The sequence below is a fragment of the Pleurodeles waltl genome, unplaced genomic scaffold (genome assembly GCF_031143425.1).
Source record: "Pleurodeles waltl isolate 20211129_DDA unplaced genomic scaffold, aPleWal1.hap1.20221129 scaffold_130, whole genome shotgun sequence".
Taxonomy (NCBI): Eukaryota; Metazoa; Chordata; class Amphibia; order Caudata; family Salamandridae; genus Pleurodeles; species Pleurodeles waltl.
The window spans coordinates 532,774-547,291 of NW_027149836.1; the positions used below are offsets into that span (position 1 = coordinate 532,774).

The following is a 14,518-nucleotide window of genomic DNA, read 5'->3' on the forward strand; positions in this document are numbered from 1 at the left end:
AGCCATGTCCATGCATCCTCAGGAGTAGTAAAGAATAGGGTGCGAGTGACGTCTTGTATTCGGAGTTTAGCGGGGAACAGCAAGGAGTATTTAATATTGTGTTCTCTGAGACGCTCTTTGACCCGGTAAAATGAGTTTCGTTTTTTTTGTACCTCCACTGTGAAGTCTGGGTAGGCGGTTATTTGCGTGTTCTCAAAGTGTATTGGGTTTAATTTTCGGAATAATTGTAATATAAGGTCTCTGTCGCGGTAATTCAATAGTTTAGCTATGAGGGGACGTGGATAGGCACCCGGTGGAGGGGGTCTGCCCGGAATCCTGTGGGCGCGTTCTATTGAAAAGAACTTTGGAACGTTATTTTTCAACACCGTTTCAGTCAGGCATTTTTTGATAAAGAGTTCTGTATTTGGGCCTTCGACGCGCTCTGGAAATCCCACAAACCGGATGTTGTTTTGTCGCGACCTGCCTTCGGCTTCTTCAGCTCGTCGCCTAAGTATCTCAACTTCTGCTGTTATGGCGCTTAATTGGGATTTAACTTCTAAAATAGATGGTTTAAGGTGTGATGTATCTTTTTCAAGTTCAGCGACCTTTTCTGCTAGCGCCTGCTGATCCGTACGAAGTAGGTTAACATCTTCTGTGATTGAGACAATTTTCGCTTCCAGAGTTGTTTTAGTTTCCAGTATGGCTTGCAGTACTTTTTCGAATTGTGTTGAGTGCGTTTGCAATGTCTCTTCCATTTTCTGAAGGGTTTGGTATGCGTCTGTGGTTCCGGATGCTAGAGGTGGGTTAGTTGGGCCCATGGTTCCTGGGGGTGCGCGTGGGGTCTTTGGTTTTCCCATCAGATGGTTCACGTTTAAAGTTATTGTCAGACTCCGAATTCAGCGCTGTGTTATTTAGTTTTGTCACGGAGGCTAAGTGCTGCAGCGTCGGCGGCGTGTCACTTGCGATGCATGGGAGTTAAACTACGGCACAGTGTCTGCGAACGACAGGCGGCCTCCACCTTACCCCACACTACGCACTCGCCGGTTGGCACTGCGAAGGGCTGTTCCTATTTCCGCTAATTTCTGCGCCGTTGTGGTATCGGCTCTGTTTCAGCCTATCTACTAGGTACTATTTTTCTTTGTTTGCCCCTGTTATGTTGTTCAGGCTCGCTCTCTCTCTCAAGTTTCTACAGCCTATTATAGCTAAATCGCATTGTTTTTGGTCCCTTAATAGCAATATTACTGTGTGTCTAGCGGTTTTCCCAGACGTTTATTCTATCAGCCGGGGGGCCATCCGTTCTTTAATGGAATACAAGAGGTCTATGAGGGTGCGCTGTTCATTCCGTCCAGTTTCCTTCAATCGGACGTTCGCCGGGGCGGGAGTCCCAGGGATTCGCACCTACCGCCTCTTGGGAGCCCTGTAATGCAAAGCCAGCACGTTTTCCGCCGACTTAGTTTTACAGATCAGGAGCACTAGAGTACTTCTCAGCGCAATCTCGTTGCAGTGGAGGGCGCCACGAGCGTCCCACGGGTCTAGCGCGAGTTAGGCTTCTATGGTAGCTCCCTAGGGCCTATGTGCGTTGCCACCACTGCATCATTGGTTCCATACCTGGTGGGAGATGGTTTTCATCCCCATAGTGGGTCTGGATGTCTTTTTTTTGCAGCATCTCGCTTTTACTTCTGGTTGGGAGCTCTGTAATCTTATAGCTAGCGTGGTTCCTACCGCCACATTTTTCCAGGCCGCAAGCGCTCAGAGGCTTCACAGCACGATCGCGCGGCGAAGGAGGGCGGCGCAAGCGCCCCTCGGATCTGGTGTGAGTTGGACGTCCTGGGTAGTTCCCACAGGTCTGTGTGTGTTGCCCCTTGTGTCCCAATTTCAAGCTCCTGCACTTACTACTTTGCGGGAGTTCCGCGTTGTGTAGTCAGCGCGGTTCCGGCTGGCTCAGCTTTTCCTTTCAGAAGCACACGGTGCTTCACAGCGCGATCGTGCGATGCGGCAGGGCGCCGCTGGCGTCCCTCCGGCCCGGCGCGACTCACTCGACTTGGGCAGCTCCCTCGCGTCCGCGCCCGATTCCACCGCCGCTCCGCCGGCTCCGCAACTAGGAGGGGATGTTTTTACCTCCGCAGCAGGTCAGATCGCTTTTTTTGCAGGATTTTAATTATAGGCCGGGTCAGAGCTGTGAGTTAAACGTCCGACCCGGTCGCCATCTTGGACACACCCGGATATTATTTCTTCTTGATCGATTTTCTGCATCCTCTGCTCTTAGTTCCAAGTCGTGAATTTGCCTCTCCATCTTGCTAATGGTCGTGGCTGCCTCGTTAACCTTTGGCAGAATCTCTTTAATTTGCATCTCCGCCGTAGATACTCTTTCTGCCAAGCAACATTAGTCATCACTGAGTATAGTTAAGTCTGTTGCCAAGGCATCAATTTTTCCTTCTAAAACTTCACGGGAGGCTGTAATGGCTTGTAAAAGATCATGGAGGGTAGGGTCCCCAGTTTTCTCCATCGGGTGGGCGCCATTGGTTCCTTGTTGTCCGGTTGAGGCACTTACATTAGTTTAGTCTTTCGCCTCTGTGTCTTTCTTGCACCCTGTTTTTCCCATATCTGGGTCTCTTCTGGCCTGTGCTGCTCTGTCCAATGATGGCTTCAAGGTCCGTCCACCATTACGGATAGAGGATTCCCTTTCCTCTGACGATTCTCCAGGCCTCCAAAATCTGTGGGTTCTCCCCTACTGTCAAATCAGTTTTATCTCTTAGCTTAGGGCTTCCAAGTACTTCGTTAGGCGGTGGCTACAGGTCATTGGTCTCTAGAATGTTAGTCCTTTAGGCCTACCGATTGCTAATTGTTCATCTCACAATGGCGTTATCCCCGGGTAGTTCTCCCGGATCCTGGTCTCACTCACTCCCTCACCTGGTCTAGGTGTTCCTCAGCTGCTACGGTCCACCTCTTCTCCTGCCTTGGAGCGCTGCAATGTCTTCTATCAGAGGCGAAGCGCGGGGCCCACCTCACCCCTCTGCGCGTTGTGAGGGCATCTGCTGTTCCACGCACTACACTGTTCTTCTCGGTTTTTATGCAGCAGTGGTCTCTGGTCTCAGCAGCGCCTCCCCTCTCTTCTGGGGCACCTGCTGTTGTTGAGCACCCAAAATGCAACAGTCCGCCTCCCTTTGCCTGTGAAGTCATCGCGCTGTTCTCTATCTAGGGCAAGGGATTGGGCACACCTCGTCTCCCCGCTCTCCGTGATGCCTCTTTACTTTGTTTGGTCCCCTTCCTTTGGGGGTGGTCGCTTCTCCCCAGGATAGTCATTGTTGGGCTCACCTCTGTTGGAGTGCTGCTTTATTCTCCCACATCTGCAAGGCACAGGGTCCCCCTTGTCTCTCCGCACACTACTCTGTCCTCTGAATACAGTGCTAATCAGAGCCTCCCTTCACTCGCCTCCTCGCTCTGCACGTCACCAGCGGCTCTTCCTCGTCAACTTGTATCCTCAGGATGGGCGTCTTCAGTCCGGTGGTCCTGGTCGCCATCTTAGACTCTGCGCGGGCTCCTCAGCGCCGGCGATTCCTGGCAAAACACTTATTGCTGCGTTGTCCTCTTATCTCCCGGCTGCTTCGGGGGCCCTTCCCAGATTCTCACCTGAATTCTGCAGGGGTCGGGTGCTCCCTGGTTCCCTGAGTAGCAGGATTCAATGGGGCTGGGGATCACTGGTAGGAGCCTCACAGAGAGACTTCTCCTGCCATGGGTTTTCTGTCACACCCCCTGGGAGCAACAGAAGCTAAACTATCATCCAACAACTAAAGGTTCTGCCAAGGAAATCCAAAACATTAGTACCAGAACCTGGTGTTCTGAAAATAAATGTTGACCGGTTCTTCTAAGCATTTGCAATAAGTATAAATCATCCAATTAAGTCTCTAAACATGTGGGGGATCTCTTAAAGGTACAAAGTTAAATTTCTCCTAGAGCTGGGCTGCAAAGCATGGGGAAAAAAAGTGAAAAGGAAACAGAGGACAACAAGAATTTGGAAAAAACATCTAGGGCAGAATAAAGCTAACTAATGTTGGCAAAACGTAAGTAAAAATAGAAACTGTCAACATATAAGAAGCTCGATCAAGGGTCTTCTCATGGGTCTAAAGAAAAATCAAAGTCTTCTCATCTCAGCATTAGGGAAGGTGGAGAGCAAGGGCAAGGAGGTCTGTACCTCTCTAAGTCCAAGAGAAGAGTCCAAGAATGGAATGACTAACGTCCAGCTGGGGAACTGTATATTAAAGTCGAAAGCGCAAGATGATTTGTCAATTAATCACATCAGATGAACTGGAAGGTTTAACTCTTCAATCATAATCAATCATATACAAGTCATTTGAAATAGCAGGAAAGATTCCCATTACTCACATGGGAAAGGCATCCACCTTCGATTTGAAACAATTGTTTATCGTCCATGCCCACAGTTCCTCAGGGTACCAATTGCAAGGTTACTTTCTTTGGTTCACTATGGGTAAAACAATAGGACATCTGTTTCCAAGCTAATATTCATTGAGAACGAAGTCTGAAAAGAAATGTGACATTAACAAGAATGACTAAACAGTTTTCCCTTTTAAGAAACAGGGCTTCGCAGGCCTCAGGTAAGCTTACTAAAGTGAAATAAAATGACACATTCATTTATGTTAAACAATGCACATATAACACTTAAAATGATGAATTCATTATTAATATGCATCAGTGTTCATGTTACAGTGGATTTTAAAACTAAATAACCTTGTCATTACATTTCAGTAAATACAACGGAGAACTACTTTTTCAACATTTTCATGTACCATTTAAAACATTTCCCTCTAGAAACTAATTAGCATTTTACTGAAACTGTCAACATCATGGGGAAATATGGAATCAAAATGAATGATTTTACTTGAAATTTTAGGGCTGTACCACATCACTTAATATGACAATATAGGTATTCAGTGCACTATTTTACAGTTCACTTGTTAGAACTTCAAACATTACAATGCAACTCTCTCATGTATAGATGATTATTGTGACATCAAACGTAACAATAACATTCCAGCTACATCAATATGAAGTAGGAGTCATGAAGGGCAGATCATGAAAACAAGAGTCCTACAGTCAACTTGTCCATTTATGTTTTAAAAGCTCTGCTGCAAAGAAATTGGCAACATGGACAAAAGTGACAGTAAGTGTTCTAGCTTACTTAATTGGTCACCCAGAGACTGCATTTTAAGATATCTTACAGAGTTAAGGCAACTACTGCATGTATCTTTGTGTGCCAAGCTATTTTCAGGGGAAAATAAGAATAAGATATCTCTGGTGGTTAATTCGCTAGCTGGAGATATCTTTGTAGGGTCTAGTCAAAATTTTGAACCATAAAGTAGCATTGAGGGAAAATGTGCCCGCTGCAAAGCACATTTTGCAAGATACCGATCACAAGTTTGTATTTTATATAGAGGTAAATGGGTTACTGCTTTTAATGTAGAGATCATTTTGTTATTTACATTCATAGGTTGCTGTCCTTCTAATATAGCACAGTAAGCTTTGAACTAGCATCAAGAAGTCACTTCCAAACTGCAAGGTGTGGGTTAAGATGCTTTTTGTATTCTTTCCTCAGACTCTTAGCCTAAGCTTTCCAAAAGGGTTCCTTTAGATAATAATAAAGTCTTCTTCTGACTTTGTGTTTCTCTGGACCATGCACTCTTAATGTATATTACCTACCAGTAAGGACGATATGTCACTCACGCACTTTGTAATTCTCACTGGCCTGTGTAACATTTCCTGAACACTTGCATGTTTTATTATCTCTGTATAGTGTATGCCTGTAATGTGAAGTGCTCCGACACAGTGGGGTGAGTAGTGCTGTAAAATAATTAAATAAAAAAAAGTAGTCTGTGTGATTTAAATTGTTATTTGTGTAGGCAGATATATCTGTTATTTGTACAGTGCATGAACATCCCCTATATACAAGGGTTGAACAGTATCAAAAACCTGCCTCCAAATCCTAGTTACCCTCCATTACATTGGCATCTAGGTGTTGGGCTTTAAACAACCCCCAACCAGGATGATGCTTGAACAAGAGAAGGGTTGATTGCCCTTTAAATCTGGCCTTTGGTTTGGACCCAGTTGGAAGTGAAAATAAGAATGCCCCCTCACTGCCTGCAGGGTGCTGCTTGGAATGAAAAGCAGACAATGTGCAGATACTTCAGCATGTCCTGGTGTCAGCTTTTAAAACGAGGACACTTTCAGTATATATTCTGGATCCAGCTTAATAATATCTGTCAGATCTGGGATCCTGCCGGATGTACCACGCGCCACAAATGCAACAACCTTTGGGCAAAGGGGGCTTTAGTCCCACCTCGACTCATCCTTGCTTAGTTGCTCAGGGCTTGGCTATCTTAACCAGGCTGCTGGCCTGGCTTTAAGTCTCACTCAAAGAATTTTACTGGTCCTCTGCAGGCCATTTGTGTGTGGCGAGGCTCCATTTATTTTGCCAATGTTTCCTCTGTCAACTCTCTGTCTTTGGCCTAATCAGCCCCTTTGCAAGGTCACCATAAGCAACAGATAGATATTCAGGATGAGTGACAAATACACAGCAGAGTGACCCTTTGTGCTCTAAACTACTGCAAAAGAAAGAAGTACAACCCAGCATCAAAATATAATTAAGAGAGCTAACCAGTGACAAGACCCACATTTCTACATTGCATCTCTGGTAACCATTTGGATTGATGTCTCTGGGTTCTTACTTGATTTGACCCCCCACGCTTTCTGCTGTAACTCTTCTGGTATGATGGTGCATAAAGCACCCACATCAATCATTAATTGCACCACTTTCCTGTTTATTGTCAAAATTACTGTAGGTCTACACTTCCTTCCCAGAGAATTTTCTTCCTTCCCTGTGCACAGTATTCTCTCTTCTTTCTTTGCTTCTCTTCAGGACTGAGTCATCTGACTACAAGGCCTATCCCAGCCAAATAATTGAGTGCTGGGGCATATTCTTTAAGAAGCAGTACCAATCCTCTTCCTACCAAACGTGTTGAAGCTGGTTCCATACAAATCAAACCAGTAGCAATTATGAGGCAAAATTTCCCAAAATGTATTTTCAATGCATTCTTCAAGAAGAACATGGCGGAGCTAATCTCACTCCGTTCTACACCTGTGAAGTATTTGACTGGTATAGACCTGGTAGTAAGTTAACCACATCCTGAAGAGATCCTAGTAGTCACACAGGGGTAGAAATGTAGACAAATCCTCCCTCTTGGTTGTTACATGTAATTTAACTGCAAGTGATTCCACACCAACATATGCAAACTTCGTTATTAATTTTATCATTCAAGGCATGCAATTATTGGGAATTGTATTATATATTTTAATCTATGTTCTTTTTATATATAATCACCATTGGTTTCAAGTTTATTTTGTTACTAGCATAGTTACTTAAAATGATTGCAATAAGAACACTAAACATTACAAGTAATGCTGTGGTATTCATATGTGAAAATAAAATCATTCTCATATACTAAAACCAGTTAAAAGTTTCAAAAATATGTCAAAAGAGCACTTAGGGGCTATGGAAAGCAGATACAAAAGTTCTTAAACAGAAAGTGCTGCGTGCAAAGGCTGAGACAAAAAATCAAGAGGTCCTGTGCGGGGTCTACCTCACAAAAGGTGGAGATCAAAAGCCCTTGCTTGACTCGAGTCCAGAGACCACATACAAAAAGTGTGGAAGAACATAGTCCGAAAGTACAAGGTGCTCAGCCATTACTTCTGTTTCAGCTGTGGGACAATGACCAAGGCAGTTGTGAACTGGCTGCCCGGTGCAAGAGGTCGTAACCAGAAAGTGCTGTGTGCAGAGGTGAGTTTTGAAATCAAAATCAAGAAGGTCGCAATCAGAGGTAGCGTAGCCTTGGGCTAGAGACCCTCACTCAGCGTCCAAGCTCCGAGGCCAGGTACTGAAGACACTGAGCACTCACCATTGGAGCACTGTATCGTCTGCACTATAATCACTTATTTTGTTGATTTTTACACTTGTTGGAGTCACAACATTACAAGGTGCAACTATATTAGTCCTGTGTTTTGTCTTCATTATCATTAATGTTGGCTTGATTAATAAGTCTGAGTAACTCTTGGATCTTTGTAAGACACTTAAGAATTTAACACTTTTGAATGAATCTCAGATAATAATTATTTTAATAATACATACCTACCCTGGCCCATGTGGGCAGATAGGGTTGTCCTTGTGCTTTAAATATAGATTGGGGATGTGAGCATCCTTTTTGACATTAGTCTCATGTCAAACCCTGCTTGAGTGTCAAAGCCTGCTTGACAGATCTGTCAGATTTACATGTAACACTTTGGAATGCACTTTAAAGCAGAAAACAGGATACCAAGATAAATATTGTGTACCCTCTGCCTGTAATCTGCTTTGCCCGACCAGATTTCACTCTATAGGGTTTATACATAAAACCGGGGGCCCACTTGACGGAAAGGAAAACAGGATGCCAAAACAGTTCTTGTGAATTGACTGTCTGGTTGCTGGAAAACCCAACTTTTGTTCTACCAGACTTCTGCCTCTGGATCTATTGGGTATACTTGGTTCTTCAAACTGGATTTTGATGTTAGATGTGGGAAGATATTTAGACTCACACACACACACACACACACGCACACACAGTCCTTAGAGCCTGAGTTTATTGTTGCCAAAGACTTTTGCCATATTGAAAATGCCCAAAGTGGGTAGGGTTGGCCCCAGGTCCTTTTTATCACATCACTTATAATGTTTCTAGGAGACATTATGTCAAACTGTCTTGTGCCAGACTTAAATGTGGCGCCTCCTGGCACCCACTTCAGAACACTCTTAGACCTGAATAGGATCAGAAGAGGACTGAACCTGCTGTTTGACATGAGAAGAGCCCTTAAACATTTTTTAAAAATTACATCTCTAGTTCCTCTTATTGGATTTTTGTAATGTTGGTGCCATTCCATTTTGTTTAATAATTTAGTATTCTATTTTTGTAAATTGGTTTCGTATTTTTATTGTTTTGCTTTTCAACTTTAGTACTATTGTAGTACTGCATAATTACTGTATACATTGCCCTAAGTTATACCTGTTTGTTCCATGCCTTAGCTACCAGGGGATTCAGGTCAGCCTAATTTTGTGACTTTAAGAGTTTACCTTGGCAATTGTTGTGATAATTCCTTGGGGTGGGGCTGCACTGTGACAAATTCCCTATTCTCATTTTCTCCTGCAGTGAATAAAGCAAATTGGGTTGGTAGATTTGTTTCGACTATTTTGATTCCACCTCTAAGCTGTCATGTTTAGATAAACATCTGTGAGAATCTGTGCTGGGGGGCACAGGGCATAAAGAGATTACTGGAACCAATTGTGGGTGTTGGGTATGTTTATAACTGATGTTTTGGGTAGTGTCCTACTATGACACTGCGCACTGAGCCAAGTACACCCTTACCACACTTTGCTTTCAAGGTAGCGAGTGTCAGTCCAAGGTGTCTCAGGGAGATCCTGTGGGGGTAGCGATTCAGAAAACAAGTCACACAACAGACCCAATAGGGGTATGTCCAATCCAGGCTCTTTTTATGAAAATAGAAGTACTTTAATTGCACCAGACACTTGCTATGGGGTACATAAAGAAGGGCATAGCACTACTGAGCTGATGATTATGGAATATATCGGGCTTACCGCACAGTAAAGCGGAAAGGCGTTGAGTGAAGCGCAGGAGCATGCTCATGTCCGCTAGAATGGAGCAGCTTCCATGCGATCTGTGACCCATTTGTCAATCTATTCTTTTGAGTAGGTGCTTCTGGTATGCGGGTTGAGGTATTATTTGAAAGTCTCACCAAGCAGTTCTGTTTAGCAAGCTCACAGTCAAAGTTCTCAGATGTTGCTGTTACCTGATCATTGATGCTCACTCATATCAAATGTGTGTCTACAGTTGGTACTTCTGCAAGGGTGAGCAGATGTACTCACAGTCCCTGCAGCCTGTGATGCATTGTCCAGTCTGTATCTCAATTGGGCAATTCTGTTATGCGTGGTGAAGTATTACTGAAAATGCACGCCAAGCAGTTCTGATTAGCAAGTTCAGTCAATGTTCTCAGGAATCTGTTCCCTCCAGTCTACCTTCACCGTACCTGAAGACTGAACCACAGAGTCAGCATGGGTGCTTTAGCTTCCTCTATTGTGTCCTCAGCAGATGACGCTCAGTTGAATCGCCTTGATGATGGACATGGCTAGTGATTGAACAGGGTGGTTGGGAGCCCCTTAAGATCAGGCAAGTCAGCTCTGGCACACTCTCTTGGGCAAAGTGACTCTTCTGTCCCTCTTCCAGATTAGGCAGCTGGGTTCTGTCCACGGGCAGGCAGCTTTTGTGGGACAAGCAGACGCAGCTAGGGACAGGGTAAAATGGCATTGAACAAAACAAACAAAAAAATAAATAAACTTACCTGAATCCCCTCTGCATTGTCGCTCCTCTGGCTGCACCAGGCACAGGCTCCCAGAATGCCCAGTGGCCTATCCTAATGCTGCTCTCATGCTGCTGGCAGTATTAAAGCAGCATCAGCATTGGCCTGAGGGCCCTCACTTTGCGGTCCCAGACAGACTGGGAGCCTATGCCTGATGTCTCCAACCCGGCAGCGCAGCTCGGGTTGGAGAGAAGTCAGTGCGCATGCGGGTTTGGCCGGCCTGAAACCAACATGCGCACTGACAGCAGTGCACAACACTCCCCCTCATGCCTGTCATCCCCAATGGCCCTTCCCCATGAAAAAAATGATAATAAACATTGTTTATTAATGTTTTACTTTTAAAGTTTTGCAGCTGCTGGGAGTGGGCCGACGTGGCGGAGGAGCTGCTCTCTTCTCCCATCCCACAGACAGGCAAGCTTCCAGGGCTTAGGCAGACCAACTGCTTTCTCCCTCAAGCAGCAAGGCTCCAGAAAGCACCAAGACGTGTAGTTTCAGGCAATGTTCCCTCACCTCAGGGAGATTGCCTATCAGGTATACCACCAATGGATCATAGCAGCACCCCAAGTGGGAAGGTGTAGGTGCCACTTTATTATTAGGGTTTTCAGTCAGAGAATGTGTCTATAGTTAAGGGAATAGTTTGGGGTGTCTTCTTTTCATACGTTAATTTTCTTTCTGCAGTGCAGATAATTCTTGGTATAAGGTGATGGCTTTCACAGCAGGTAGTAGTGATGCTGGTTCTAAACAGGAGTGCCCATAACGGGAGCACAGTTACTGTGAAACTCTTCATCTTGCTGTCATCAGCCTTCCTGGATGGGCCACTCAAAAGGAAGACAAAGGTCCAGGCCCTGCCTCGAAAGTTCTCTCCCACTGAAATTGGCAGGGCAACCCTGTCTGTGACAACCTACCTCTGTATGGGGCATCTTCCAACTGAGTATGGCAGGTCAAACTCTTCCAGTCTCTGGTTGGACTTTATTAAAACCTCCATCTTGTCTTGTGTCAAAGCGAAGGGCAATTCATAATGGAGTCCACTAGCTTGTAACATGCATTCACTTATAACTAACAGGGACTCCTGCTAGCAGGCACCATACACAGAACACCCACTGGACACATGCAGATGGATGTCAGAGCAGGGTCAGAGAAAGTCACATCAGTGGAACTTTACACAAGCTGGCGGGTGCTCTCAGTCCCAGAAGCAGAGAAAAATGCATAAACCATGGTATTGCTTCAAAAACTGTATGCTGCCACCACGAATGTTCCATGAAATACAGACGGTAGTTTCATGTCGCCGAAAAGGTACTCATTTTTTTCCGCTTACTTAACCTCAGAGCCAGGCTATGGGTCTCAAAGTGAATTTTGGTCCTCGGTCTCAGCACGCATGGAGGATTCTTATGGCCAAAATAAAGTAAGGATAAGTGTTTTTCACTCAAAGTTAACTTGGGGGCAGGTGGACTTCCTCCCACTATGCATGCGAAGTTGCCGTCCCAAGAACATCTTTCTGAGCGCTTTGAGGTAACAGTGGAACTAAAATGTGAAAGTTTGTTGCTGAAAATGTAAATGCCTGAATGAAGAAGGGCTGCAGTGATGCTGTGTGGTGTGTAGATGATCACTAAGAATGTTGCTTTTGTTCCACAGCTGTTTACTACTGTTTTATACAGTTGTAGATGACGATCAGTAATAGACAGCACTTAAACTCCATCCTTGAACGCATGTACATTTAATCACTTGGATGAATTTTGAGTGGGCAAAGGACGTCCAGGATCGTTAAACATGTTTGAGAAAAGTTTTCCTTGTGCTGTCAGTCACTTTTAATGTGATGCTGTTTTTAGATTGTTAGATTTTAGATTGTTACTTCATTCTGTGCTCTCGCTTGCAATCACTGAGGCTAAAAAGCAGAGTAGACGGTGAGAATTTGCGTGCAAACAGCTGCTGCTTGTGCCCTGATTCTCAGTTGGTGGAACGGTTTGTTACAGGGTTGCAAGGGCACTCTTTTAAGTCAACTTTAACACAGAAATATGTATCTTTGATTACACTCTACAGTAGATGTGCCTTGCCATTTTTGTTACTGTCCTTAACATTGAGGTGATATCCTATTTCGTGTTCCCAGAAGTTCCAGTGGCGAGGTTACTTCTGTATCCTGACAGATGCTGCACTATCGTACTACAAAGTCACCCCTGAAACAGATGAAAAGGTGAATAAATTTGAAAACTATTATGTTTATTGTACTGTGTATATATTGTTATGGGCTGCCTACTTCACCATTGTAGGTTCTGGAACCTAGAGTTGGGGAAGACAATGAAGGTGGTGCCAAATGTATGATACAAGATGTTTGTGAAGGAAATGTAGTAGTTGGGACAGAAAAGTCCCTCACATGGTTACAAACATGTACCCCTGCTCAGAGTGCCTCACCTCCAACTAAGTCTCTAGATCCCTGGTGGTTATGAGCAAACACGGATCATGCTGGTGCGCTATGACATAGGCCTTCTCATAGATTGGAGGGTTGTTGGACCGGGAGTGACCCCCAAATTGCTAGCCTCATAGTGGTGAAAGGCTACTGCCTTTGCCAGGAGTTAAGCAGCGGTGCCAGCATACCATGTAGTGATCCGTAAAATCTTTTTACCTATGTCATTGGAGTAAGGCTTATAGGCTCACTCGTGTAAAGTTCGCCTGCTGTGTGCTTAACTCACACTTGGCTTACGGCAAGTTAATATGTAACGCTGCACTGTGAGTGTGTGTGTAGTAAGCATGTGCTGGGTGTATTTGTGCCTGTGAATGTACAATACATGGAAGATTCTGGGTTCCATTTTGGGAGAACCAGGGCTGGCTGGAGCATGAGAAGGTAGAGGAAATCCCCCTGACAGATCTGTGTATTGCTGCATTCCAGTGAGCTGGGTAGGATACACACTGGAGGATGGAGACTCAGGCTCTTCAGTAAATTTCAAAGGGCACTCTTTGATTGAGCAAGAGGTCACTGGAAAGGGTCCTAAACACATCTCGGGGAGGGAGATGTAGCTTATAAGAGAATCATAAAGAGTAAGGATAGGGCCCTGGGGTAACCTTTTGATACACATATCATTTTAGCTAACATCCAAGTGTAAACCTCTAGTCAATACCATGGCCTATGCTGTGGAGCTATCAGATTTTAAGTCGCTCCTGCTGTGACAGACTGCTTTCTGGAGGAAGGACAGGAAAAAGGAGAGGGCACTTCAAAAGGAAGCAGACTACAACACAAACTTCAGAGTTAGACCCTAAATCACATTTGGAGTCTGGACATGTACTATAAGAAGGGAATCTCAAGGCCTCGAAAGATGTCAACTGTCAAGCAGCCAGTGGGGCTGTACGAGGAGGAAAAGCTCTGCTACACTCCTACCTGTGACAAGGACTGGGGGTTAAGGCCAGCCAGTATCCCAGCTGAGTGAGGGGACACATCCACAGACAACCTGCCCTGGAGCACCAGTGCCAGTCTGTTTGCCAAGACCAGTGAGCCCTGTGAGGAAGAAGCGAACACTAGAGGGAACGAGGTCCAGTGGTGGGGGATCCTAGTGAGTGAATCCCTGTAGCGAGGTGTGTGGAGATGTGTGCTGCATCGATTCAGTCATTGTCCATGTGCAGGTTCAAGTCTGTAACCGCGTATGCCAGAGGGGGCCACTGTGAAGTTAGCTAAGCGGATCGGGCTGTCACATGTGTGTGATGTGTAAGTCATGGACCCCGTATGCCAGAGGGGGCTTCTGTGAAGTTAGCCATGCCGATCAGGTTTTCACCCATGTGCAGTGGGTGCTTTGGCAACTCTGTATGCCAGAGGGGCCTACAGTGAAGTTAGACACTGCCTTGGCCGTTGTCCTTGTGTGGTGTGTAAGTCAGTGACCCCGTATGCCAGAGGGGGCTGCCATGACACTAGCTGTACTGATTGGGCTGTTGCCCATGTGCTGTGTCCAAGCTGGTGACCTTGTACGCCAGAGGGGCTGCCTTGAATAGGAATCTGCTGCTTTTCCGATTTGGTTATCCCTTGAGAGAGGAGCAGGAGTGGTTACCGTGTATGCCAGAGGGGCCACTGGTCAAAACATGGATCAAA

At 45.2% G+C, this 14,518-nt stretch overlaps 1 protein-coding gene across 4 annotated transcripts in view; it reads left to right on the forward strand.

Annotated features, from left to right (window-relative positions):
* Positions 1–14,518, forward strand: part of LOC138273990 (uncharacterized) — a 294,057-nt gene that overhangs the window by 57,279 nt on the left and 222,260 nt on the right. For all 4 annotated transcript variants that reach the window (XM_069218921.1, XM_069218922.1, XM_069218923.1 and 1 more), the window contains exon 2: positions 12,554–12,637. In XM_069218921.1, the coding sequence (XP_069075022.1) occupies positions 12,554–12,637 (84 nt within the window). The remainder of the gene's footprint in view (positions 1–12,553; positions 12,638–14,518) is intronic.